General features: G+C 36.5%; 1 protein-coding gene and 1 pseudogene across 1 annotated transcript; one reads left to right on the forward strand and one right to left on the reverse strand.

Annotated features, from left to right (window-relative positions):
• The first annotated feature begins 6,461 nt into the window (after window positions 1–6,461).
• On the forward strand, window positions 6,462–19,564 carry LOC113116953 (zinc finger protein 644-like). Its single transcript, XM_026285269.1, has 6 exons — window positions 6,462–6,571; window positions 11,256–13,896; window positions 14,725–15,258; window positions 17,064–17,189; window positions 17,760–17,862; window positions 18,568–19,564. Exons 2-6 carry the CDS (start codon window positions 11,280–11,282, stop codon window positions 18,758–18,760), a joined length of 3,573 nt encoding a protein of 1,190 aa, XP_026141054.1. The 5' UTR covers window positions 6,462–6,571; window positions 11,256–11,279; the 3' UTR covers window positions 18,761–19,564.
• Window positions 19,565–20,062: 498 nt separating this feature from the next.
• On the reverse strand, window positions 20,063–26,133 carry LOC113116962 (volume-regulated anion channel subunit LRRC8D-like; annotated as a pseudogene).
• Window positions 26,134–27,223: the final 1,090 nt, after the last annotated feature.

Genomic DNA, 27,223 nt, shown 5'->3' on the forward strand with positions numbered 1-27,223 from the left:
CATCCTTTACACAAGGACAATATCATACAGAAGTTCACTGATGACACCGCAGTGATAGGACGGATCACTGGTGGGGATGAAGCGGCAGGAGGGAGGTGGCCAGACTTGTGACATGGTGTGAGGACATCAATCTTACCTTCAACACGGACAAGACAAAAGAGATGATAGTGGACTTGAGGAAAAAGAGGAGAACCCACCAACCACTGTTTATCCGAGAGCTTGAAGTGGAGAGGGTGAGCAGCTTTGAATACCTGGGGATCCACATCAGTGAGGACCTCACCTGGACAATCAACACCACAGAGCTTGTTAAGAAGGCACAACAGTGGCTGTACTTCCTGAGGAGGCTGAGGAAGTTTGGCATGTCACCTAAGATCCTCAACAACTTCTATAGCTGTGTAGTTGAGAGCGTCTTGACCAGCTGCATCGCTGCGTGGTATGGCAGCAATACTGTAAGGGACCTCAAACGTCTGCAGAGAGTTGTGGAGACTGCTGAGAAAGATCATCAGGACTCCACTGCCCTCTCTGCAGGACATTTACCATCGCAGAGTCCACAGAAGAGCTGCATCCATCATTAAAGAACCCACCCATCCCCAACATGGAATGTTCACATTCGTACCCTCAGGACGGAGGTATAGGAGTGTTAATTGCAGGACTTCCAGATTAAGGAACTCCTTCTTCCCTTCAGCTATTAGACTATTAAACAGGTAGCTAGCTAGTAGAGCCCGACCGATATATCGGCCGGCCGATATTATCGGCCGATATGAGCTAATTGCATTTAAATCGGCATCGGCGTTTATAACTGCCGATGAAACATGAGAAACAGTCTCATATTCTTCACTCATGTTATGAGTGTTGCATAGTTTGCCCACCAGAGGGCGGTCTGCAGCTCCAGAGTTGCAACAGCGCCAGAAATCCACAAAGAAGAAAGCGATCAGCCAAGCCACCCAGGTGAGTCTGTCCTTCGTCATGTGAAATGATTGTAGATTTAGTTCATACACTGTATATAAAAACGGTGTGGTAGTTCTAGTTAACGGTCCTATCATTATCACTTCTAAATATTCTGTAACATCACTTACAGCCGTTAATGCATTGCTAAATTAGATTAGCCACAAAGCTAATACCATGTTTATCAGTGGAAGAGCGCGAACGTTAATAAGAGGTCGAACTATAAAGTTAGCGTTTAGTGCTTATTCTATTGCGGTGTGTTTCCCACATAATGACCGCGTAATGGGCCTTTCAAACAGGACGCGGTATGCACAGCGCTTGGCCGCTGGGTTTAGCGTTGCCTTTCAGATACAACGCGATTTGCCCTGCTCTGCGCTATGGCGTAGGCGGAGTTTTAAAAACTTTTAGCGGGAGCTCTTTCATAGTCTGTTGTTCCTCTTTTCGGTCAGCAGCAAACATGTATCTGTCCCGTTGTAAGAAGCGAGCGATAGCGCTAGTCCTGCTGATGAGAATTAAGAGAGAAGCAAGGAAGAAGAGGCTACCCTCAGGCCCAGGGAACAATTTGGTGAATTCAGGCTGGTTACGTTACTCTAACGCTAATATAGCTTCCTTTTTAGCAGGCCCCTTAAATGCTTGCTATTAACTTGTTTGAAGGTGGTTCTTCTCAAAATTGACAGCGGTGTGTTCATGGCACTAACGTTAACCATTTTGATTCAGACTGCACAAAGAGAAGAGGAGAAGATATACGGGTCCGTTGTGAATGTGTCTGTGAGAGCAAATATAGTGTAGTTACAGTAACTACAGTAGGTGCGTCAGAAATGATTAAATCAGAGGGGACATGTAAATAAATCTGAGCTGAACAAGCGCTTTTTTCTTTTCTTTTTTTTTCTTACATATTGTTTCAAAGCAGCTTTACAGACATAACAGGAAAATGTTGAAATAATATTGTTAAATATAAGGAGGTTAATACCTATTGCTTGACAAATAAAAAAATATATATATATTTCTCATTTTTGCCTATGTAGGAGATCCCTGTTTATTATTATTATAATTCTAATGATGACATGAGTAATGATACATGGTGATATTATTAATACACATGCTTATTCTTTCTATGTCTCTCTTTCTGCCCTACAGATGGCTGAAAAGGGTGAATGATGTAGCAGCAAAAGTGTGGGACTACTTCTGCAAATACTTTAACTTTAACTTTAGTATTATAATTTATTTACAGTACACACACAGACTGTTAAAATCAGCTTCAACTGGAAGAAAGTAAAAGTGTTAAATGTTTAAAATCAGACTGTTTTTTGATCGTTAAAAAATATATACTTTTGATGTGCAATTGTTTAGTGATTGAGACCGTAATCTAAGGCGTTTTTTTACATAAATCCCTTCTGGAAAATGGTTTATACAGCCCACATACATAGAACAGGCAGATATTTTGCCATTGAATGTTATGTAAGTGCAGCTTATAGCAAATGGGTCTAATATCCAGTTTATTTTCAAAATCAAAATATCGGCTTATAAATCGGCTCTTTTCAAGTTAATATCGGCATCGGCATCGGCCCCCAAAAATCCATATCGGTCGGGCTCTACTAGCTAGTGGACTTAGATATATCAGAGAACAATCGGTTCAAATTGTTTCATCTCATCGAACATTTGTAATGTTATTGCTGTTATTACTACCATTGAATATTTGTTAATATTACTCATGTAGCCTCATCTCAATTTGCACATCTGTTACTGTTACTGCTGTTATTGTTATCATGTAGTTGCACTCAATTTGCACATTACTGCACTTTTGTTTTTTGCACATACTGTTAATACTGTACATTCACATATAAATATCATATACGTCTATATTTCTATTTTTCACATTTTATATTCTTACTCTATTCTCACATTTATAGCTATAAATAATCCATATTTATTTTTTCATAGTCTAGGTTATTATGCTTGCAGCATTTTTATTTATACTGTATGCATGCATGTGTATATAGTTTGTGTATGTGTGTGTATAGTTTTGCACTGTCTTGGCATTCATTGTGGAAAGCAAAGTAAGAATTTCATTTCTCACTGGGTATATGACAATAGACGCTTTGAATCCTTTGAAAATATATTTATAGTAACGGGGCGAACAAGACTTGAGGCATGCGGATCCAAATGCAAGCTTTTATTGACAAACATAGTCAAAACACAGACAGAGTTGAACACCAGCAAATGGGTATGGTACGGACAAGACACAAGAGTAGTCCAGTGAAAAGAAGGGGGTCGATCGGCAGCGAACGTGATCCAGGGGGCAAGGCAAATGGGTAATCCAAAAGACAGGCGATAATTCCATGACAGGCAGAGATCAGACAGGACAAGGTAAACGAGGATAGAATAAAGACACAGGTTAAAAGGAAACAAAAAAGGACTGATTGGAACTAATCTCTGGAAACATGAAATGGCTCCATAAAGTTGCTACTAGGAGAGTAATAAATGCAGACAATACTTGGCATTGAATAGTGGTTTGAGCCTCCTATTTATGGTGTGGCCTCAGGTGAGCGTGCCAATCAGTGAAATGAATCATGGGAAATGTAGTCCAGGGTGACATGTAACAGTCTGTGTGAATGTCAATGTAATCAGAAGACGACCTCTGGTGGCGAGCAGATGAAGGATCATGAACCAGACATACATATATAAGGAATAGGGATGCACTGAAATGAAAATTCTTGCCAGAAGTATTGTATTGCCACATGTATTTTGCTAATTCTTTTTCAGCATTGTATAAATTGAATAACCAAAATTTGTTTTTTACTGTTTTGTCTTGCTTTACAATAAAAAAAAAAAAAAAAATCAATCAAAGTTAGTGAGTGAAAGTGACGTGACATACAGCCAAGTATGGTGACATATTATTTGAAGTAACAAAACCGTCATTAATTTGCAGTTACCATGGCTACAAGAACAATGAATTTTGGTGCTATTCGTGTTTAAACCCTGACTAATTTTCGTGAGGCGACATGGATAATCAGAGAGAATATTAGTTTGCGTTGATGGTGGTGAAATTATTTCTACATTCAAAAATATTATTAAAGCCAACAGCCAAAAGTTTCTACAGGATTATGAATGTGCCTGAAAGTAATGCATGGTCTTCGTTTTTACCTTTAAAAAATGTATTTACAGTTTATTTTAAGGAATAATTTATTTTTATGTATAAGGTGTGCTTTGTACTTGACAACTAAATGAACACTTTACATGACAGTTATTATGACTGTAAGTCATTCTCCTCAAATGCTATTGAGCTTTAAATTTGCATTTGTGCCCATTCAGTTGTGAAAAAGTAGCATAATTTACATATGATTTACAGTTTATTTTCACGTGTATTTACATAGCACTTTATTCAATATATAGCTCAAAGGAAGCAGCATGAAAAAAGTTTCGGTGTCTCATTTTATCAAAAGCAAAACTTAATTTGCTAAAGCAGTTCTCCACTGTGTTCAGTTTTTACCCCTGTACATCTCACCTCCAAGGACTTTACAGACTAAACTAACCCATAGAAGTGTTCTGCGTAAAACAATTTGTAGCCTCAGCGCACACTTCCTGTGATGTAATCATAATGTACCAACTGTATAACAAAGGAGTTTTCGTAACACAAAACAAACTTCACTTTGGCCGGGTTTTGTTTGAAATTATGTCACTTCAGTTCATTCTTCGATTTCGCTTGAATTATATGGTGGCCTTTAGTGTGATTGTAAACCTGCAGGATTCGAGAAACCACATATTTTGAATTACCAGCTTTTCTTGCAGTGGCTGAAAAGGTCATCCCTTTGGCATTCATCTGGGCTGCCTCATGTCGCAGGGTTTCATTCATCTTAGAGTGGCTCGTCATCTTGCAATATCATTGAAATTTGAAGTAATGCCGCCAGTTAAAAAAAATGCTTGACATATAATTAAGGAAATTGGCCCAAGCGCCAGATTAACACCAATAACTTGGAGGTATCTGAAAGTGTTATCTAAATTTGATCAGAGTTATTTTTCATGGGCTAAATATCATTAAATGTTTTATACTATGATTCAGGATACAATTAATTTACAGTATGAAATATACTTAAAAAACTGTCCTTCTACTCCTGTTAGGATAACTTATAGGAATTAAGCAGTGACCTTGAAATTAAAGGTTGTTCTCTAATTGTAATCTCCACTGTATATACACCCACACACACCTCCATCTTAAAAGCTTTATCAACCTAACTTAAAACATGTTGCAATTACTCAAACCTAAAACCTTAATTTTAACCTTAATCAAAACAGAACTCAGTTTGTAAGAAAAGGTGAGCTGCCTCTCCCTGGAATAATGAGGGTGGAGCATCAAGTATCCAGGAGCCCTGTCCTGGACATAATGGTTTACTACACAGAGTCAAATAAAAATCTGTAATAAAAATAACCTGTTTTTCCACATGTTCATATTCATTCTTAGATGTCTGGCGTGTCCCGGCTAAGGTGTCATGTGTAAAGGCATACTCACACTTTATGAATGATTGTCTCGTCATAAAACAGGTTATCTATCCACTGACGAAACACCTTCTTCTGAGTCTACATCTCCTGATTGCCACTGACATCCTAAATGTACAACAGTGATAAAGAACATTAAGATGTTATTAGGCACTGCACCATACTGAAGTAAGTCATTTACTGTACTGTGAACCCTCTAGTTTAGCTTTTAGCCACTGGCTATTGATTCTCTGAAATAAAATGATTAGCTGAGTGCGTAGAGGTGGAATGTCTGGTACAATCTCTTTGTGGACAAAACTAGTAAAATGACTATTAAAAGTCTAAAAATAGTACATATACGTAATTATTTATTCAACAAAACCTTATTTGTGCGGAGTAGGCTACTATTTGTAACTGGTGCCCTTTTGAAGGCGTTAGGATTATCATGAAGACATCAAACAATCATTTGATTACAGAAAATAGATCATATATACTGATCTGTCTCTACATATTATATTTCGACGGTTTAAAGAACAGAAAGCAATAATATATTTAAGTTCATAAATACAACGCATTTAAATTTTTTTGTATGATACTAATAGCTGGCTGCCGACGGGGGGAAACACCTTTAAGGAATTAGTTGTGTTTCCCCAGTTCAAAACTGATGTATATATGCATTCATGACTTAACACAGAACGTTTAGCTGTGGTTCACCGGGATATGAACGTTATTTTGTTCTCAATAATTGGTTGAGAGTGCCATTGCCATTCTTTCGGCTTCTGCTCTTCTGTTCGCTTTACCGTCAGTACTTCTACTTGCCACCTATTTGGAATAGTCCACTTTTTGTTTGGGAGGGATTGTTTACATGTGTCATACAAATACTTAATTTTCCTATGATTTAACGTATCCAACATGTTTATGTTGTGTAAGATTTTATAATAAATAAGTAGTTGCCGTGGGGCAATCACAATATTAACATTATTTTAAAATAAATTTAATAAAATTTATGGAGCCCCCCTCAGTGAATCGCAATGCCTTTGTCTGTGGACCATCGAGCAAATATGGCGGCTTCGCAATAGATGGAAAGCTTGAACAGGCAAAAATGAAATGATTTCACTTCAGTGTTATTGTCCACGGTCGCAGCTGCATAAAGGTAGGCTAAAATTGCGTTTGCCAACAACATTAAAAGGTGAAACCATCCAAGGCCCGCAGTATTCTGCTAGGGGCAAGTGGTTTTAAGCTTGATGTTGAACATAATGGGGCTTGATTGCTACCTTGCTAGCACACTCTCATAGTATGTAGTAGCAGCAATGCCAGAAAGATGTCAGTAATATATTTCATGTTATTAATTAATGAACGTAAATGTAGATCTGTACTGTCACTCTGAATTAAAAAAAAAATACTATTTGTGCTTAAATGTGTAGCAGGTTGAATGCATGCTATAATGTTTTGTGAACCAATAATTATGCAATATAGAACCAATTTAGAACTTGGAGCACAACAACAATAATATAATGACAGCTGTTTATGCATTTAAACGTGTCGTTTATACATGCAGACATACATGTTTGACTATAGGTACTTTTCTCAGAGCATGTGATTTATATATCATTGTCATATGACGAGAAGACATTTCTTCTGCTATCTGTTGGTGATTCATTGTACAATAATGACAGCTTTTTTATATATTTATTTTTGTACAGTGTGTCATAATGCACATAAACAATCTGAACTCCTTCCTGTATAATTATGCACACTGTAGTGCCTGTAGTTGTTATCCATGTTTCTGCTTAGTATCAAGTATAATGTTTAATGCATCTATAATAGTGTTATAATAGTATTATTAGATTAAACACCGTCTAGTTTTGTGTAATTTCCACTTTCACTTCTTTAAGCATTCAAGTCCAACCAGAAGGGGGTGCTTACACACACACACACACACACACACAAACACAGACACAAATTCATTAATGTTGAAATTTGCTTTAAATTTTTATTGTTAATCAGCTTGTCAAATGTAGCATGCATACCAGCAATAGTACTGAGCTGTCATGATTGGCCAAATTAATATTTTTGTTGTATTTTTATTAATAGTGTTTTGAAGTTCACTTATATTAGAACAACATAAAAATATAAGTTACAGTTAAAACATTTAACTATCATATACACTTGAGTATAGATATTACCCATAAACGAAACTATTGTATTTACAAATGTGAATTGCAAAAAAAATCTTTAATACCCATGGTATGTACTGTTAAGTCCATAAAGTGTAGGAAAAATTTTCAATTGAATTCAGTGTGCATTTCCCATTTGTTTATTTATAGTTTGTGAAATCTGTTTATTTTAAAACTGCATTTACAATATATGAAATTTTATCCAGAGTGACTTTGAGGATAATAAAAGCATAATTATTTAGTTTAACATTGGTTTGTGTGCTTTACGAGATTTGATGAGGAGATATATCATTGTATTGATGAGATAAAGAGGACAGTGTGAGTGAACAAACAGCGCTGTGTAGAAATTAACTTTTTTTCTGGTGGAATAAAAAATAAGGTTAATAACTGTGATTAAAAGTGATTGTTTGACAGCTATAATTTAAACACAAATAATGAAAATAAAATGCATGTTTTAAAATATGCATGTTCATGCATGGATTTTTAAAAAAAAGTCATCTATCTAAACCTAGTCTATTGGTTTATTATTCCAGGTATATATTTGCACGAAGCAGGTGTACATGGTCAACAGTGGCCAAGTTACTTTGCAACTAGCCACAATAATATGCAGACATAAAAAAAAAAATCACCTTTATTTATAAAGCGCTTTAAACAAAATACATTGCGTTAAAGCAACTGAACAACATTCATTAGGAAAACAGTGTTTCAATAATGCAAAATGACAGTTAAAAGCAGTTCATCATTGAATTCAGTGATGTCATTAGACCTGCAACTAACGATTATTTTTTCTGTCGACTAATCTAACGATTATTTTCTGGATTAGTCGATTACTCTAACGATTATTTTTATTAAAATAAATAATTAATCTAATGTTCTTTTTTTTGATTAGCTAATGAATCCTTTGGATAACTTTACAAAAAATATAAGTACAACTTCTAATATAATATTTCAACCTTTATTCATTTTCAACCAATGTGGTTGATGTTTTTACAGTATACAAAAATAAAGAGGCAAAGAAAATTATTTACGATAGAATTTATAATTAAACCACAGTAGCCACAAATTTACAGTTGTCAGAGATGTCATGAAATGTTCTTTAGCATCACAAACCATAAAATGTAGTCAGGGTTCTGCTATGGTTTAGCATGGTTTCCAAAGATCTGGAGCTGATTCGGGGTAGCTCGGTGGTTTGTGACTGTTGTCTTGCGGTGCGCTGTCTTTTAAGGGGCTGTTCACATATTCACAAGTTCGTTATTTCCAATGTAGGCCCACAGTATGCGCGCTCATAATGGAAGCGACGCGGTTGCGACGCGCACACCAAAACAGGCGCGTCGGCACCGCATCGAGTTAAAAACATCTCAACTTTTCAGAATGCCGCAAGCGCACCGCGGGTCATGTGACAAGAACTAACCAATCAGCTTCATCCTTTCCCGTAACAACGTTGAAAGCTCAGCTAAGATGAGGGAACAGCTGATCATAGCTGTATATGGATTGCCATTTTGAAATAAATTGAGTAGCACAGCTACTGCAAGCGATTTTTAGTGCTGCAAATCCATTTATCCTTTGCTGAAATTTCCGCGTCTACATGGAGAGAGCACGTCATGGTTGCTTTGCAACGGCAGACGCCCCAGGGGCACAACTGCCAGGCGGCAAGGAAGTCGACCAGAAATTGAAGTCGGCCGCGTGCCGCCATCTTGTAGCAGAACTTCACTTGCGTTAGCATACCATTGACATCCCATTCATAAATAAATTATTCGCAAATAACTTTACATCTGAGGCGTTTTAAGACTCCATTTGTCCATTATTTATTTCTAAAGATACACGACAATGTATAAAGGGCTCCATTACCTTTACATTATTACATTATGTCCCCGTAAAACAGTTTTTGTAAAAATAGGCTAATGATTGCGTCATAACCACTCGACTCTCTGTTGCACAGTAGAGAAATTACTGTACAGACAGGAGGAGAAGCTCGCAGGCAATTAACTTAATATGGCGTACTGGCGTTACATTTTAAAATACTATACAAAATAATTAATCAGAATACTTACTCCTGCTCACTCACGCCAAAGAACAAGCTCGCCGTCTCTGCAAGATTAACGATGGCAGTTTTCACGCACAGCTACTAGAACATTTACATCTGTCAGACAGGTTGCTGACGTCGTCAAGCTTCGTTTAATTGCTGAGTATCATCAGCATAACAGTGAAAGCTTACACCATGTTTCCTGATGATATCTCCCAAGGGTAACATATAGAGCGTGAAGAGTAGCGGCCCTAGTACTGAGCCTTGAGGTACTCCATACTGCACTTTTGATGGATATGATACCTCTTCATTCACTGCTACGAATTGATGGCGGTCATACAAGTACGATTTAAACCATGTTAATGCACCTTCCATTACTGCCAAAAAAGTGTTCAAGTCTATGCAAAAGAATGTTGTGGTCAGTTGTGTCAAATGCAGCACTAAGATCCAATAGAAATACAGTAATAGAGAGATACAACCATGATCAGCTGATAAGAGCATTACTGTTACATACAGTAGTGTTGTTTGAAGCTGGCACCATTTTGACAGAATGTAGTCTATTTAATATAGCTAGTTTATGTAATGTTACTTACCAGAACTTATTTCTGTAATAAAAATTTCTTAAACAACATATTTCTGACTAATACAATGCATTGTAGTTTTAATGAAGTACACAATTACTATAAATTCTAGATCTCTGCAGTGATAAATGAGGACTGATTTAAAATACTGAAATCTGTTGAATCTTATTATGGTTACTAGTCCTTTGTTAAGCCGTCATGTTACTGACCAGCCATACAATGGCAAAGGGCTCGTCGATATGGCCAAAAATATTATCACAATATTCTTTTCCATATCATATCATATGATATTGATATTCATCATGATATTCATTTGCCATTAATGGAGAAGGAAATTCTTTCCACATGTTTGTTAGACCTTGAGAATGAATGTAACGATAATCGGTTTCTTCACAGTTAAACTCCACAGATCTACCTATACAAATAACAACACTGTATAAGTGTAAAATTAATGAAAAAATACCTTGGTTGTATGAAATTCCTTAAAAATATTAGTAACCTATTTTTGTAATAATTTCTTCAAGTTTAACCAGACATTTATTTTGACGGGTTGTTGTTACATGTGTACGAGTTTGTGTATCAGACGAAACCATGCCATTCATTTACACAAGGACACGCAGAACACGCAAACTTGGCCTATTAGTGACAAGCAAGGAATGGCTGTTGTTACATTTATTTTTGCTGTTAGATTAATCCATATATAGTAAAAACGTCCAGAGCTTGTCATCAATATCGAAATTTAAAAACAATTTCAACATGATATAATTTATCGCCCAGCCTTACAATGGCAGCTGTTGTCTTCTAGCACATTGTCTACACTTGACTGGAAGATGTATTTTTTATAGTTTTATGTAGAATTTTACTGATTAAAACATAATGCAAGAGACTTTAAAAAAAGTTCATTTTTTTAAATCCTAAAGTAAATTCTATAAGAAGGGCATGCTATGGATCCAACTTTATATTTGCTATTGGCATAATTTAATGTTTAATGTCTCTAATTTAACATTAATTCATTTATAAATTGATATGAATGTTCGTCTCATTTTTTGTCCCCAGAAACGGTCCTTAGGATTCCTAGGAATGTCTGGTTTGAGGCAGAGTGCCAGAGTAGAGGAAAATGACACTTCAATGTCAAGCAACTCTCAGGGCCTTATGAACAGCGAGGCATTCTGTGCAGAGGGAACTTCATCAGGACCATCACTGCATTTTCCTCAAGAAACCATGGAACTACTCAGTGACCAAGGAGACCTCCTGACCAGTGTTGGTTTTATTGACTCCATCTGCTCAGAAGGACCAGCCAAGGCTGCTTATGTCAATGGATCCACCTCACCCCATATCTCAGATGAAATCTTGTTGGATATTTCAAAAAATGTACCAGGATTCCTTCCTAAATCATTACACGCTCAGAATTCTGTCACAACCAACGTCCATTTTGAAGGACCTGATCCACTCAGAAAAGAGGGGGAAATAACAATCAGGCAAACATTGACAGCAGAGGATGTGGAGAATAGGGGAATATGGGGCTTTGATACAGAATCTCCAGAACACTCATTAGATAATTATGATGATGGAAATGAGCTAAGCTGGAATCCCCAAAGAGAATTTATGAAGTTTCTGTGGGATGATGATAATGGTCTTGAAATGGAGGAAAAACTGTCCCCCGTTCCCTCACCCATCAACCACAACAGAAGTGTTCCTTCACCACTCAACCATAAAAGAAGAAAACGTAAAGAAAAACTGGTGTTAAAAGTCGATCCTTCAGAGGACATCTACTCTGAGTTGAATTTTGATTCAAAAAAAGATCACGTAGGTGAAGGAAGCCGGATAGAATGCAGTCCTGTTAAGAAGACACGTTCCCCAAGGAAACCATCCAAATTAAAGTCACCCATTGTAAAACGTACCAAGTATTTTAATGGAGCTGCTGAGGCAGTCAAACACCTATTTGCCAAACCAGCAAAAAAGCCTATTAGCAAGACTAAAAAGTTGGGATTGATTAGAGAATCTTTGCCTTCGGACTCATGCTCTGTAGCGGAACCTAAATTTTTTCCAAGTAACAGTGGTTTTCAAGAGAAATCTCAAAAACACAGACAAATTACATGTAATACAGACACAACTACTTCAAAACCATTCATATGTAAGGAATGTGGCCAGTGTTACCATGATCAGAGTTCACTGTTAAATCACATAACTGTTCACCGGGACAAGCAACAGAAAATTAAAAAAAAAATGAATGAGTTGCAACAAATTAAAGATGAAGGAAAAGATGCAAAATTACAGTGCCCACAGTGCACCTTTGGAACGAACTGTCCGAACACCTTCGTGCAACACGCTAAGACCCATGAGAAGGACAAGCGCTACTATAGTTGTAATAAGTGTGATTTTGTCGAAATGAATGAAGTTGAATTGAGACGCCATTTGCTTCATAAACATGGCGTCAGTGGGGCTGAGCTGACTGTTTGGAAATCAGATGGATTTCAGGAGCGTCAAGTCAATAAATCAGCAGGTCCAATTTCCCTTTCCCGGTCTTTTCAAAGAAAAACTAAAAGCATCATTGGAAATCATGTTGAAGCTTCGTGTCAACCGCAGTTTAATGAAGAACGGGCATCCTCCCATTCCCTTGACAATAGTGATGAAGAACCATCTCCAACTGAACAGCCATTCTCTGTTTGCAAAGTTCTTACATCATGTGCAAAACCAACAGCAAGGTCACCAAAATTGTCGTTAAAGCTCCGTGCACCGGACAAAAACAAAAGTTTGTCATCCAATGAGAAGTCCGGTCTTGTGCGGAAGAAGAAAGTGTGGATGAATAAAGGTGTCCAAAGGCAATCAAGACTTGACAAATCAATTCACACACTTTTATCCAGGGAGAAACATAGTGACCAGAGTGCCTCAGAATGCAACACTCACCAGGAGCCTGATGGAAGCAGTACAAGAGAGTGTCTTGATGATTCCCTTAGTTGTGAGACCACATTCTCTGGAACAGGAGCTAGTTCGCCCCCCTTAAAATATCCGAAAAGATCAGCTCATTCTAAAGAAGGGAACACTAAAAGAACTTCTAAGTCTGATGAAAACATAATTTGTTCAGAAGATGTTGGAAACACCAACCAGACGCATTTAAGTTTGGAAAAGCAAAAGTTTAAGAAGTCACCTTCGAAAAGGAAAATGTCTACTCCATTCCACAATATGCAGGGTCAAGATATTCTTTTAGATTTCCCCAAGTGTCGACAAAATTTTAAGAAACGTAGAACATCCAAAAGGAGTAAAGAATTGAACAACGGTCACTTTACGTGTGATTCTAGTGATAAACTTGAACTTGAAGGATGTGAAAATAATGAGAATGGTAATGCACGTTTTGTAAAAAAACAGACTTCAAGTCTTGGTGCCTCAACTAGTCACTTTGAGAAAAATCACAGTTCCCCAAGATCGTTTCCTGTCAAAGATGAATGCAAGGATGAAGAAATCTCAGAACAGGTCACAGCTGTAAAGCATGAACTGAGCTCAGACGTTGAGACTGATCTGAAGGCTTGTTCGTACTGTCCTGCTGTATTTGAGTCAGGAATTAGCCTCTCTAATCATATAAGAGGACATTTGCACAGAGTGGGCCTCAAAACACGGAAAGCTGTATCTGCAGCTAAGGTGACTTCTCTTGACAAAGTACCTCCAGTTCGACGACGAACACTGCCAGAAGTCAAAACAGGTAATGCCTCTCTTATACTTGATATACTTTCTTGCATCTATACAGAGGTTTTTAAATTCATTTGTTAATAAAAATCAATGAACAGTAGGCAGTTATCCAGTTAGCGACCATAACTTGACAATAATTATTGGATTATCATTATCGACCAAAATTTGTTATTTTAGTGTGTCCCTAGAATATTTTGTTTACTAGGCATATTCCAGTAGCATGATTTATCTACAAGTGCCACAACATCATTTAGCAATTAATTTTTCAGGTTTGTTCCAAAGTTACTGATTGGTCTGTATTTTTTGTGTGGACTTAATTGTATAAACGTGCACACCATCCACACCACTTTTAGAATAATAATGCCAACCTCATGCATGGTGTGAAGCACTCAAATTAGACATACTTCCAGACATTAAAACAATTATAATTTAATGAATAGAATCACTTGTGAATGAAAAGATATTAAAGTATAAGCTGTAAAATATTGTGATTGGAGATTCACTGAGAAGAGCAATGTGCCATTGCTGATAGTTCACTTCTCTGAGCTGTTTTTCATTCCAGGTGCTCACATGGTGGCCAAACCTACTTGATTTGTTTATAGTCAGGAAAGGTGTGTGTTGGAGCATCACTGATAGGTGTACACTCTGGGTGTTTAAAGTTCCCATCAAATTAGTAGTTTAAATTCCCAACCAGTGTTGCAAGTTAGCTAAATGCATGCTGGTTAGTGTAGACATTTTCAGTTTTAGTTTGGACAAATTTAATTGGCTTCTAAGCAATATATATCTGTTGTATATGAAGCTGATTACATATGGCTTCCCTGTTGCCTTCTGATCCCAACAGAAGAGTGTACATCCCAGACTGATCATCCAGCACAGCTGAAAACTGACTGCCAACAGACAGAGCTTATCTGTCCTCTGTGTAGGGAGTGGTTTGACAACAGGACTGGGCTATCCAACCATGTGCGAGGCCACCTGAAGCGCCTGGGCAAACCTTCTTCCACCTCGTCTAAATCTCCTGTGATCATATTGAAAGAATTGATGCGTGACAAGAAACAGTTTCAGATGAAGCTGCAGGTTCTTGAGAAGAAGTGCCGTGGCACCAATTCTTTCCATCGTTTTAGGTTGAGTAATGGTTTAACCTTTGCATCTACTGTCAAACGGGAGAAAGATGATAAGGAGGAAAAGAAAAGGATAGACATTAATAAATGCTCACCACCAAGTGATCTGATTGGAATTTTGAAGAGGAGAAGAGCCCATGAAGAGACCAAAGCAAAGCACTCATCCTACACTGCCAGAAAGTCTCTCCTTTTATCTCCAGGCAAAGACTGTGACATGGAGATACAACCTTTCAGAGCTGTGCCAAATTCACTAGAAGGTAACGTTTCATTGAAGGGACGGTCCATGCAAATTTCCAAATTCTGTAACTATTTACTCGCTCTCATGTTTGTACGAGCCCACATGATTCAACAAATGCAAAAAAGAACAAGCATAAATTGTTTGACATGAGGGAGTTAATAGTGACAGAATTTGTATTTGGAGGGGACTATCTCTTTAAACAACATAAAAAGAGATAAACCTTCTATAGCTATTTCAAATGTTATTATAAAACTTTTATTTTGATTATAGGCCCTTTTTTTCACGATTTTGGGTTTCTCAGAAGCAAAAGTCAAAGTTAGAAGAAAGAAAAATCTAAGTTGCTATAACTTGCTCTAAAGTTCTGCAGTTAACCGAAATAATTTCAATTCCGGCTTCCAACGATTATGAAAATGCAATAATCGAGTTCAAACAATTATTATGGTCCATTCCACCGCTTTCAGCAGTGCAGTTTCGCTCCTACATAAGAGCTCAAACTTTACTTGCAAATTTGTAGAATCATGTCAAATGAGACGTGCTTGATTTATTGATGTAAATATGATTTATTTGTGATTTTTAAAAGCAAGAAAGATAACATGCGCTGTTCTGTGACACGGTACAGAACATGGACGGTTAACTTTTAGCTTAAGGTGCGTGCTTAAACGGTCAAACACATGCAAAAATGTGTCAAAATGCATCGCTTGGTGATTATTCATGTAAAACCTTGTCAGTTATGTCAGAAGTGAACATAAACAATTGAGAATGAAAATATATTGGAGTTGTGCAGCTCTTAAAGTGACAGCAGGCTTATTTATATTCCTGCTGTTGACTGTGTGCTTAATATTAATCAAAGAACAAAAGACAGAGAAAATCACTCACTGCTCTTGATTTGAAGGACTTTTGTAGCTTTAATAAGACGCAAAAGAAAGTGTAATTCTTAAAGTGAAGACAGTGGTGTTTTATTTTACATTTGAGTATCAATTTCTTAAGTAGGCTGTTAGCTGAATAAATTAGACTTGCATAAACAGCACTTTTTGTATCTTTTTTTAATTGTATTTGACTTTTGCTTTTTGTTTTATTATATTACTGAATGTTTATTTATTTTTCTGTATTTTATGAGGATTTAGTCTTTTTCTTACGTAAATTATCCTAGTATTCTGCTGTGGTATTGAGAATTGTGAAATTTCGCTGTTATCTAAAATGTAGATGTCATTGCAACCTTATTTACAGAAAATGTATATTTGTTATATATTAGGGGTTGAACGTGTGATGATAGTGATGTGATGATAGCCGAGTCGAAGTCGACTAGTCGCTGATGACGTCATTAATGAACAAATTAGTCTGGAGCTGTGAAAAACACCTTTCCGAGTATACATTTATTTGTCATTTTAACTGTTTGGAAATGGTGTGTAAATGTGGATGTCCTTCAAACATTTATAGGAGCGGCAACTAGTCGACGAAAGGCTTAAAGCATGTTGTAAGCATTTAGAACCCTGTTGTAATTTAACACAAAGCATCGTCTTATAAATGTACAAAACTTATATATAAAACATATAATACTATATTTTTATATAAAAACAATAGTTACGATTTTAATCGTGTCATATTCGTCTGTGAAAAGGTTCCATATAAAATTAAGTCTGCATAATATATATACCATACATTAACATATCTTATATAAATATAATAATATAAATCAAATATATATCTCCAATATAAGCTTATTGCTACTGCTAAATAATCCTTTAATGACAGGCCTGGACTTTAATGAATTGAACATGAGTACATTGGCATGTATTTAATTTTATATATTGTGTTCTTTTACAGAAAAAAGTGAACTCAATAGAAAAGTGTGTGTGCACTGTAATACCACATTCCACAGTGGTGTTAGTCTCTCCAATCATTTGAGGGCATATGCACATAGAAAGAAAAAAGCTCTTCTGGACGGAACTAGTATGTATCTTTCTTCTCTCCTATGTAAAAGCATTTTTGTACTTACATTTGACTTCCTGTTTATGAAGGATGCTGCACCTCACCGTCTACTTTCATCTACCATCTTCTGCAGAATGTCACATGCTCACTCCTTTTACTAAACTTTGCTTTGACTTTAAAATAAATAAATGTTTTTTATAATCTGATTCAGGTGCTTTTGGTAGAAGACATTTACTCTCAACACCTGATGGTTTTTCAGATTATAGTTGCTGAATGATGGCATTGTTATCATTTGATTGAAGTTATTCACAATTAATTTACTATAATAGAGGGTTACTGTGTGTGTTATTCGGCTGGTCGTGTGATCTCAATATGGCTACCAGTCGGCCACCACAAGGGTAATATCATTTACATCACTCATGAAAGGTGTGAAACCATATATGTAATATATGGATTTGGTGCTCAAACATATTTTGTTAAACATGTAAGAGGACTTTATTGTTGTCATAGGTGAAAACCTATGGTGTGCTTTTTAAAATGCCCTTATTTTGTTTGTATCGTTTCTAATAAACACATTGTTTATTATTGCAGCTTTTGACTGTAAACAGAGAAAGCAAAGATCAAGGTCTGGGTCGAAGAAGAAAATGTACCCGCTGCTGCACACACCAGAAGAAATCTATAGACTTACTTGCAGGTAACCGCTATGCTACAAATGTAAAAGAAAGATTAAAAATGATTATAAAAACTAAAAGTTTAATACGTCTTTAAATATTTTTAATGTACATTAGAATGTGTCCCGTTAAATTTTGAAAAATAATGACAATCATACATTTTTAACATTATTTACAGTATGGACACCCATTAAAAAGTTCAGTGTAACAGTAGTTTATATAACAAAAAATCTTGTCAGACATTTTTAGAACAAGAATTATTAGACTATTTAAAAGATTATTTAAGGATCACAGTGGAGCCCCCAAAATACTAATTAATGAAACCCATCTTTGCCACTTTTCATCAAATAACAAGGTTTTACCCACTTGTCAGCAAATAGTTTTCATAATTTATAATACAACTAATATAACTTAAAATGATCACCGGTCAGAATAAGTACGTTGTTACAAAAATAATTTACACTGAATGGCGATGGAACATTATTTGAAACATTAAAGCAGACAATTTACTTCTATTTAATAGGCTGTCAATGTACAGTATATAAAATAATTTTTGTATTTACGTTTAATTTGATGCAGATAGTGAAATTAGATGTTATTAGATATATATATGTGTGTATTTAACATACCGGTAAATTTAATTAAATGTATATTACATATTTACGTTTTAATAAAAATAGCTTTGTGTGGATCTTTGTAATCTAATGTGTAATTGTTTCCATGTTCAGGTTTTGTGATCTAGTCTTCCAAGGCCCTTTGTCAGTGCAGGAGGACTGGATAAAACATTTACAGAGGCACATCATGAATACCGCTGTACCGCACACGGGGGCAGGGATGGTGGAAGTCATCTTGCCTAAGGACTCTTGCCCCAACACCGTCACAGTACCACTGGCACAACCTTCAGTGATGCAAACAGCCTAAGAACACACTACTTGTCCTTGGAATATCACTTGTATGTAAATTGTTGGGTTCCCATTTAAATTGTATATTGCCATCAGTAAGAACTTTTGTTTTTTCCTCTTAGTGAGGATCCATTCTTATCACAAACCACTTTTTAGATATTGTTACATTGTGCTGGTGTTGTACACGGACAAAGAACGTACGAACGGTGGGTGAATATGTCGAGATTTTAGTGGAACCCACCACCAAAAGACAACCTTTACCTCAGATGCTTCTCACATTGAGTTTAATCTGTCAGTGCAGATTTATGCTCTACAAAAACTGAAATGATTCTGTATGTGGATTTTATAATAACCCATTTTAATTTGAGAACCAACGTGATTTTTTTGTTGTTGTCCCATCCATGGATTTTAGAAGGTGCACATATGATGCATATATGTATACATTTTATTAAGTCTAAACATTTACTTCAGAAGTTTGACTTGATGCTAACACATCAGTCATTGTGAAAACACCCATTCTATTGATATTAACAGCTCAGACAAGTATGCATGTCATTATTCTCTGTTTACACCATTTCCTGTAACATTTTGGTTTTTGTTTATTACCCTTTTTTGATTTTATCTTAAACCTGTAAGTTTGCCCCGTGTGCAAAAAACAAAACAAACAAAAAAAAAACATTAACTGTTACTTGTGTAGACCATTTTTTACGGTTCAGATATTTTTTGTGTATAAACCTTTTTAGGTAATTTATGTGAAAAAAAAAAAATGTAAATCACTATAAAGAATTTTGCTGTTCAGAATAAAATGTTTTTGTCGTCTTAAGCTATGAATGTAACAATTTGTTTGTAAATGTGTTCATATGATCAGTTTGTGCCACATAATTTACATATTGCAAGAGTAGCAGTCATTTCCCTCACATACACCCGAATACTGAATATTTGTGGTTTGTATATGCAACTAAAATGTGAACTATATAAAAGTGCTAGTTTATATATAAACGTGTGGAATGTAAGAACAACTATGCCACCTCCATTCACAAACACTGACAGACTATTGAACTGTAAGGCTCAGTATCTTAGGCCAATTTTTCACCAGCTGTAACTATAAACATTTTATATTTATTAAAAAATAATAAGTGTTTATGTAAAAACAAATGGAAGGGGGTGGGGCAATCATTTATAAACCAACTTGTTTAAAATCATAAAGCAAACAAGTAAAAACGTATGCATGCAGAAGTGTAGTATGTAAAGTTAAATATGCATGTCTGAATTCCAAGCCAAAAATCAGATTCGACAAAAAAAAAAAAAATGTAAGTCACAATCTCTTTACTTAAATTCATTTATTTTGTACATTTTTGCAGGTATTGTTCTTTGTAATACTAGCCCTTAGTGCTAAAACTGAAGGTTAATCTAATTGCTTTTTAAAAACATTGTAACATATATCCAAATCTTGTTCATACACAACATTTAATAACAATCAGAGAACAGACAAAATAAGACATTAATAATTACACAACAGAGAATGTTAAGGACAACTGCCCTTCTAGTTTTCGATGTTCTTTCACAAGTGTGTGGCTTATTCTAAGATATAATCATAAGGACAGTGCATAAGTGAACCGTGGGCAGCTTTTTAAAGTCACTGAGGTTCTAATCATGAGATGCCCCCCCCCCCCCCCATTCTGGCAGTTTTAGTCCTTGACAGGCCTCTTATCAGCAGACTACAGCAAAAACTTTTCATACGTTTCACTCTTAACAAAGGAAATGCAAAAACGCATTCTCACCCAAAAAACATGCTGCAATATTGCTGTTATTGCTAAAGAGAAAAGTTGAACTTTCTTCATCTTGCCTCACATATTTCATCATGCCAGATCATGTCTGTTGGAGAGTATAGATTATTGAAGTGATGCTCGTAAACTCAAAGTACAAATCTAATAAAATGTGTTTAATGTATAAAAACATTCAATGTATTCTTAGTTTTAGGAATTGTTTTCATGACTAAAGAGTTAAAGAAAAGACCTCACTTAAAACTGGTGTGGATAGACACTTTTGAAAACAAACTACTGACCTTTCAATACTTAAAGGGATAGTCCTCCCAGAAATGATAATTCTGTCATTATTTACTCACTCTCGTGCTGTTCCAAACTAGGCCTGTCCCGATAACAACTTTTTTTTGTTGTGCAAAATATTGCCACAGAAATAAAATGCCATAAACCATATTATTGTCATTTTAAGACCATTTTATGCCATTGAATATATAATAATAATAATAATAATATAACAACATAATAATGCAAGAATTATAAAACTGTTACAGACTTCATTAAGACCCTCAAGAATCATATCAACTTGTGGAAAATGGGCATCCGATGACCCCTTTTCTCTGTAAATTCAGGGTACACTGTATTGCTTAAAAACACAACCTAATCATCAGTCAGAATGTCCGTAAGCACAAAAGCACAAATCCCTAAACAAGGCCATATCTGCATATTTTTGCAGACATTTTTTTACATTTGAATTAGCAGCGAGTACATCTCATTATGTTCGAGAAGCTACAAAAGACACCGGCGCCAGTGGAATGCAAAAAACATGGCGACATTCATTTTTATGTAAATATAATGGCCAATATATTGTGTCACCAAAATTACTGAGGTCATGTACATATATTGTGCGATAAGTCGATAATTGATTATAGCAACAGGTCTATACCAAACCTGTATGACATATGGAGGAACATAGAAGATATTTAGAATAATAATATCTCAGTGTTTTCTGTCCATTCAGTAGGAGTCAGTGGGGTTGGATGTTGTTTTGGAGCCCATTAAATGGACACTTTTTTTTTTATTTGTATATATATATATATATATATATATATATATTTTTTTTTTTTTTTTTTTTTTTGTGTGTTCCTCAGTAGTAAAGTCAGGTTTGGAATGACAAGTAAATAATGACAGAAATTTCATTTTTGGGTGCAATGTCCCTTTAAAATATGCGTAAGCCTGCACATTAAATATGCTACCAAAAATATGTAAATAACAGAAAATACATATGTAAATGTATAACAGAACATAATGTAAACTATATAGATCTTCTAGCTGGCAAACAGAAGCAAGCACAAACCTGTTGTTTGTAACGTTTCTGGTGTATTTCTTCTTCCCATCTTTGAGGCCCTTTTACAGACTATATTGTTGATGACAGGCCTGTAGAAATTACTGCAGATGCCTACAGAACTGAAATGTCCATCAGTCCATTAGTCACTACTGATACTTTCCTTGACCTCAAGAGGCAGTGTGTCGAAAAGATGATCCTCCACGAAGAGAAGGTTTTTCCGAAGAAGGCAACACTGGCCAAGCTGGAATGGCAGGCAATCTAAGCAGTTCCCTTTGAGCTCAAGATGAGACAGCTGAACTAACTGCCCAATCGCCTCTGGGACGGAAGTGATGCTGTTATGACCCACACATAAAACCTTTAGTTTGGAACATTTAAACAGCTGATTAGGCAAAACTTCTACCTTGTTCCCTGTGATTGCGAAATGTTGAAGATTGTGAAGGAATCCAACCTCCACTGGTATACTTGAGATGCAATTGTGGCTCAGGTCAATGTGCCTCAGCTTGGGCAGATTAAATAGAGCTGGAGGAAGAGTCTCCAGTTTATTGTGACAGATAATGAGGGACTCCAGACTCTTTACTAGGCCAATTGATGGTGGAATGGCAGTGATCTTGTTGTACCACAACTTGAGGCACATCAATCTTCTCAGGTGCTGAAAGCTGATGATCTCCTCAATGGTCTGGATATTATTATTCTTCAAATCCAGTTCTTGCAAGTTAGCCAAGCTAAAGATGGCATGGGGGATCCTCTCCAAATTACAGTTCTGGAGCTCCAAATCAACCAGGCTGGTTATCTTCTTGAGGCTGTTCAATACCAGTAACTTAGTCCCATCATTGTGTATCATAAGTTTGGTAAGATGCGACGAGAGTTCTGCAAGATTATTTGGTATTTTGTTGAGATTGCTTTTGAGGTACAACGTCCTCAAGTGTCTCAGATCTTTCATTGAATCCAAACCTATCATCTTGTTGTGTTCAGAGCTCAAGTTCCCAATCAGGTTCAGTTCCTTAAGGCTCCTCAACATGTAAATCCACGGTGGGATTTCTGCAACATCAGTAAACTTAATGTGAAGGCATCGCAGATGGTCGCGGAGAAAAGTGAAAGCAGTTTGTTCGACTTTAGCGGGGCAGTGATACAGATGTAGTTCCCGTAGGCTGGTCATCTGAGAAACTTTGGCTGAAATCCTGACCTCAGGAATTAGCTCTAACTTGAGGACTTCCAGGTCAGTGAGGTCAAATACAGCATTAGGGAGTCCCGACAGCATAAAGAGGTGAAGTTCTTGTTCATCCTGAGCATTGGAGTTCACATGCTGACGTAGTTTTTCGAATGTCCACTCGTGGTTAAGGCTTATTTCTCGTAGTTTGTTCTCACTAACCTCCGATAGAAATACACCGAATCGTTTGGAGTACAACTGGTCGTACTGGTCGACCATGTGCAGAAGAAACGCAAAGTCATTTTTGACATCAGGAATATCACTAAAGCTACTTTCCTCTCTGACTTTTTCAAAAGAGTACTCCTTAAGGGGTCTCCTGAAGAGCCAGTAGAGCTTATACAGACACAACAGTCCATAGAGACATATCAGAGCCATGAAAGTGAAAACAAGTTTCCTCAACATGAATGCCATGTTGTGTGTGCAACAGAACTGATTATACCCGGTCAAACTTTCGATTTCAACTAGGCATTTATGGCAGAAACTGATCTCTGAGGCAAATGTTGATGTATAGCTCAAGATCAAAATGATTTTTAGTGCTTTTATGGCTGTCTGAGCCACGTAGAGTTTATAGATGAAGTCACTGTCTTCTACATGGACCCGAAATTTGCGCACTTTCTCAAAAAGAGCCTTGGCTTGTTCTCCATCTTTTTATCTAAAGTGGTCAGGCTAGGAGCTTCCGCGATAAGCTTTTCGGTTGGAAACTGCACCGTTGGAGTTTCCATCAAAGGTGTAGACTGACTGCTGTCCTCCGAGGATACGTGTTTCTGGAAAACCACACCACCTGTGAACCTCTGCTTTTCCTCAGAATCTTCACAAGCGGTTTCTGACAAGGCTTTGGTTGTCCATGGTGATTCAAAGCACCGCCCCAAAATGGAAACAAAGTGTTCAATCTTTGAGCTGGTCTTTGGGTACTTGAACCAAAAATTGCTGCTTACCATCAGCATTATGGTGTGTATGAGGGCAAGGTAAGGGAAGTATTTGTTGTACCATGGTAGGGCCTCATGGTAGCACATTTGGTTGACAAAAACATACTGCTGAAAGTCCAGATTTGTTTTTCGTCCTGTTTGAGACCCCACATTGTCTACATTTTCATGGCCAATGCTGCAGTTTGTGCTTTCATCAAGAATGGGAAGACATGCTACTTGGTCTTTGGACAACTGCATAGTCCCCGAAAAGATGGCTAACATCAACATTATCACCCCAATATAATCCATGAACACGTCCCACCATGGTTTCAGAATACGGTAGTTCGGCTGGACGTCATTAAGGGAGGCAACTTCAGTTAGACTAAACATCCCTGTAATAAAGAGGAGTGCAGTCAGTGCATATGAAACCAGTGCAAGTTTGAACAGAACTAATTTGAGTCTATTACATGTATCAACATTTAGAGAGGTTATTGGTGTACACATTTGAAAGTCTTAAGTGTTTATTCCAAAATAAAATAAACTAATACTATATTTGATTGAGTAGATTTACATTTTGTCTGATTCGTTCACTGAAAGTGACTTACTTGTGTACACAAGTGAGCGAGTTAAACCACACAGAGTGGATGTACTGACTGTGCATGATTAGACAAATGCCTGCTAGCCACATGTGGCTTCAAGTTACACAATGAAAGGTCTGAAACATCCCAAGAGCTTGTCGTGTTTGAAATGGCACTTAACTGTGATGACTAACATGTTCATGTGGCAAGAGAAACACAAGTCCATTCACTTCAGATACAGTACAATTCCTGATTCTATGTTAAAACATTTTTGGCTGCCAATGTTGTATTAATAGCCCAATTCTGTTGTTAAACTCCCAGTGGCATGCACACAGTTCGAGCACTGCTTTATTTGATGCCTGCTATTTTCTCAAAGTGGTGCGTGAGAAATAGTCTGGAAACACATGGCAGCTGTTAATCATTAAAGTTGTCTTTGTTAACCATTTCTGGCAATTAAGAAATATAGAAGCTAAGAAGCCCATATATCGAACTTTGAGGTGATTGCATAACTGCGTCATTCCACAAAAAAACTGTGTTTGATGTGTTTTTACTTTGACTTTTATATAGATAACTTTCCAGGACAAGTCTAAGCGTCCTCCATCACATCAGTTCACATTTTGTTATTTTTGTCAGTAGAGGGCGATCGTAATAATACAGAAAACTGTTTTAATGTATCGTATGTATTTAAATTCTCTTAAGAAATAAGAGAATCCCTTGTAGCGTCAAAACAACAAAGGCCAAATGGATCAAATAAAGTTGTAAGGAAATTATTATCAGTAAACTTTTAAAAATCATTTCAGAATGGAAATGCAGACACATTTAGTCGGTGACCCTATATTTTTAAATAAAAAACGTATCTAGGTTGTTCTGAAATGGATATTAGTAGGCTAATGAAACATTGTCTTAAAATAGAAATATCTGAAACGCTAAACGGCTGAACTCACATAACCTGCAACCCCAGGGAATAATGTATTTCTATGTAGTAATAAGAACTAAGTCTCAAAGACCCAGATGCAAACAGTAAACACATTCACTTACTGTCTCTATGTCGTTTTTCACTGGAATGGAAGAGTGCGCGCTCTCGTTATCTTGATTGTCATATTGCTTAGACGCTAGATTTGTCAAAAGTTGTCGTTGAGCAGGAAACGGACTACAAAAGTCGAATACCAAACCCCCACAGAACAATCTTCTTTCAGCAGAGTAATGTAGTGTCCGTCAACCACTGCACACGCTGTCCAGAGAAGTCTGAGTGCGGCGAGTGGTTTGAAATATGCAATTGTTCGCCCGAGCTGCTCCCACTCGTAGTTCAGCAGTCAAGATGACGGAGTCGTTCTGTTCCGTTCGTCAGCTGCCGAGCTCATTGGACGCTGACCGCGTAGCGTTTATGAACGCACTGGATAAAGGTGAATTACCACCAAAAAGTCTTTTAGAGCTGCATACGCGCCCTGTACACAAAGCAGTGTTTTAGATTAAGTTATTATTATTATTATTATTATTATTAAAGGTGGAGTCCATGAGGTATTACAGTTCTGACAGTAACTATTCAGACTAGCCCTTTGCACTATCTTCCACTTTCTTTTCTTCTTCCTTTTATTATGAGGAAACTAGGACCCAGATGCTTAAATGGTGCAGCAATGTTTGGCTGGCACAGTGCGCAGGAAATATTTTGGTAACTAAAACCAACCCACCCCAAAGTTTTTTTGTTTTTTTTTTTCACAAGTTTCAGCTAGTTTGTAAGAGGAACATAGGCTACTGTAGATCTTCCTTTGCTGTCTGTCTGAATCATGAACACGTGCATTTTTCTTCTTGTTCTGTCATTTTTCCCCATCAGCGTTTCAAATGCTTTAATAATAATAGTAATAATAATAATAATAATAATAAACCACGATAGCCTATAATTTATTGGCATACATACTTATTTATCTAAATTACAGAAGCCCAAATGATCTACATATTTCAACAGTTTATGCAAATTAGTTTTACACATGCAGCGGCCATAAAAACAGAAAAGATGTCATGACCTGTTTATCAGTACATTTGCTTCTTTATTGCTCTTGAGTTTCATTAGAAGGGAATGGATGATCACTTTAGAGAGATATGAGTGTTCTCGCCATAGCATGATTATAAAAAGGCCCAACCCTTGGTTTTTGAGGGCATTACAAGTGGAATTAATCCAGTAATAACTTTGAATGAGACATCTGCGTTACTAAGCACAAATGTTAAAAAAAAATTAGGGATGGTATATGATTTTAAACAGAGCATGATTGTTGGAACTCTGAAAGCCCTGTCCGTAAACAGTGGAACTAAAAAGAACAAATAGTGTCAAATAGATTTAAAACGAGACTGCAAATCACGTGCATTTTCCATTGCAGTCAAATTAAAGCCACGTGTAATACTTGACATGCAGTATGTGTTTCATACCAGCCATTTATTCAGTAGCCTACTGTTTATAATCAAATTTGAGCTAAAACAAACCACACATTTAGATGCACATTGTGCTAGGACTGGCTCTAACGTCGAAGTTGGGGTTCTTTTAATATAAACAATTTTATTATAAAGAACATAGCAAATCAGATGTGAAAACAGTTATGATAACTCCTGGAATTTCAGAAAAAGAGACTATATCGTTTGAAAAATAGGACAAATTGAACATTTAAAATGTGGCGACCAAAAAACGGCATGTA

The sequence above is a fragment of the Carassius auratus genome, chromosome 2 (assembly GCF_003368295.1).
Source record: "Carassius auratus strain Wakin chromosome 2, ASM336829v1, whole genome shotgun sequence".
Taxonomy (NCBI): Eukaryota; Metazoa; Chordata; class Actinopteri; order Cypriniformes; family Cyprinidae; genus Carassius; species Carassius auratus.

Coding starts and splice junctions, on each gene's coding strand:
- LOC113116953 (XM_026285269.1), top strand. CDS start 11,280: ATGTCTGGTTTGAGGCAGAGTGCCAGAGTAGAGGAAAATGACACTTCA. Junction 15,259..17,063: donor TGTGCCAAATTCACTAGAAG/GTAACGTTTCAT, acceptor GTTCTTTTACAG/AAAAAAGTGAACTCAATAGA. Junction 17,863..18,567: donor ATCTATAGACTTACTTGCAG/GTAACCGCTATG, acceptor TTCCATGTTCAG/GTTTTGTGATCTAGTCTTCC.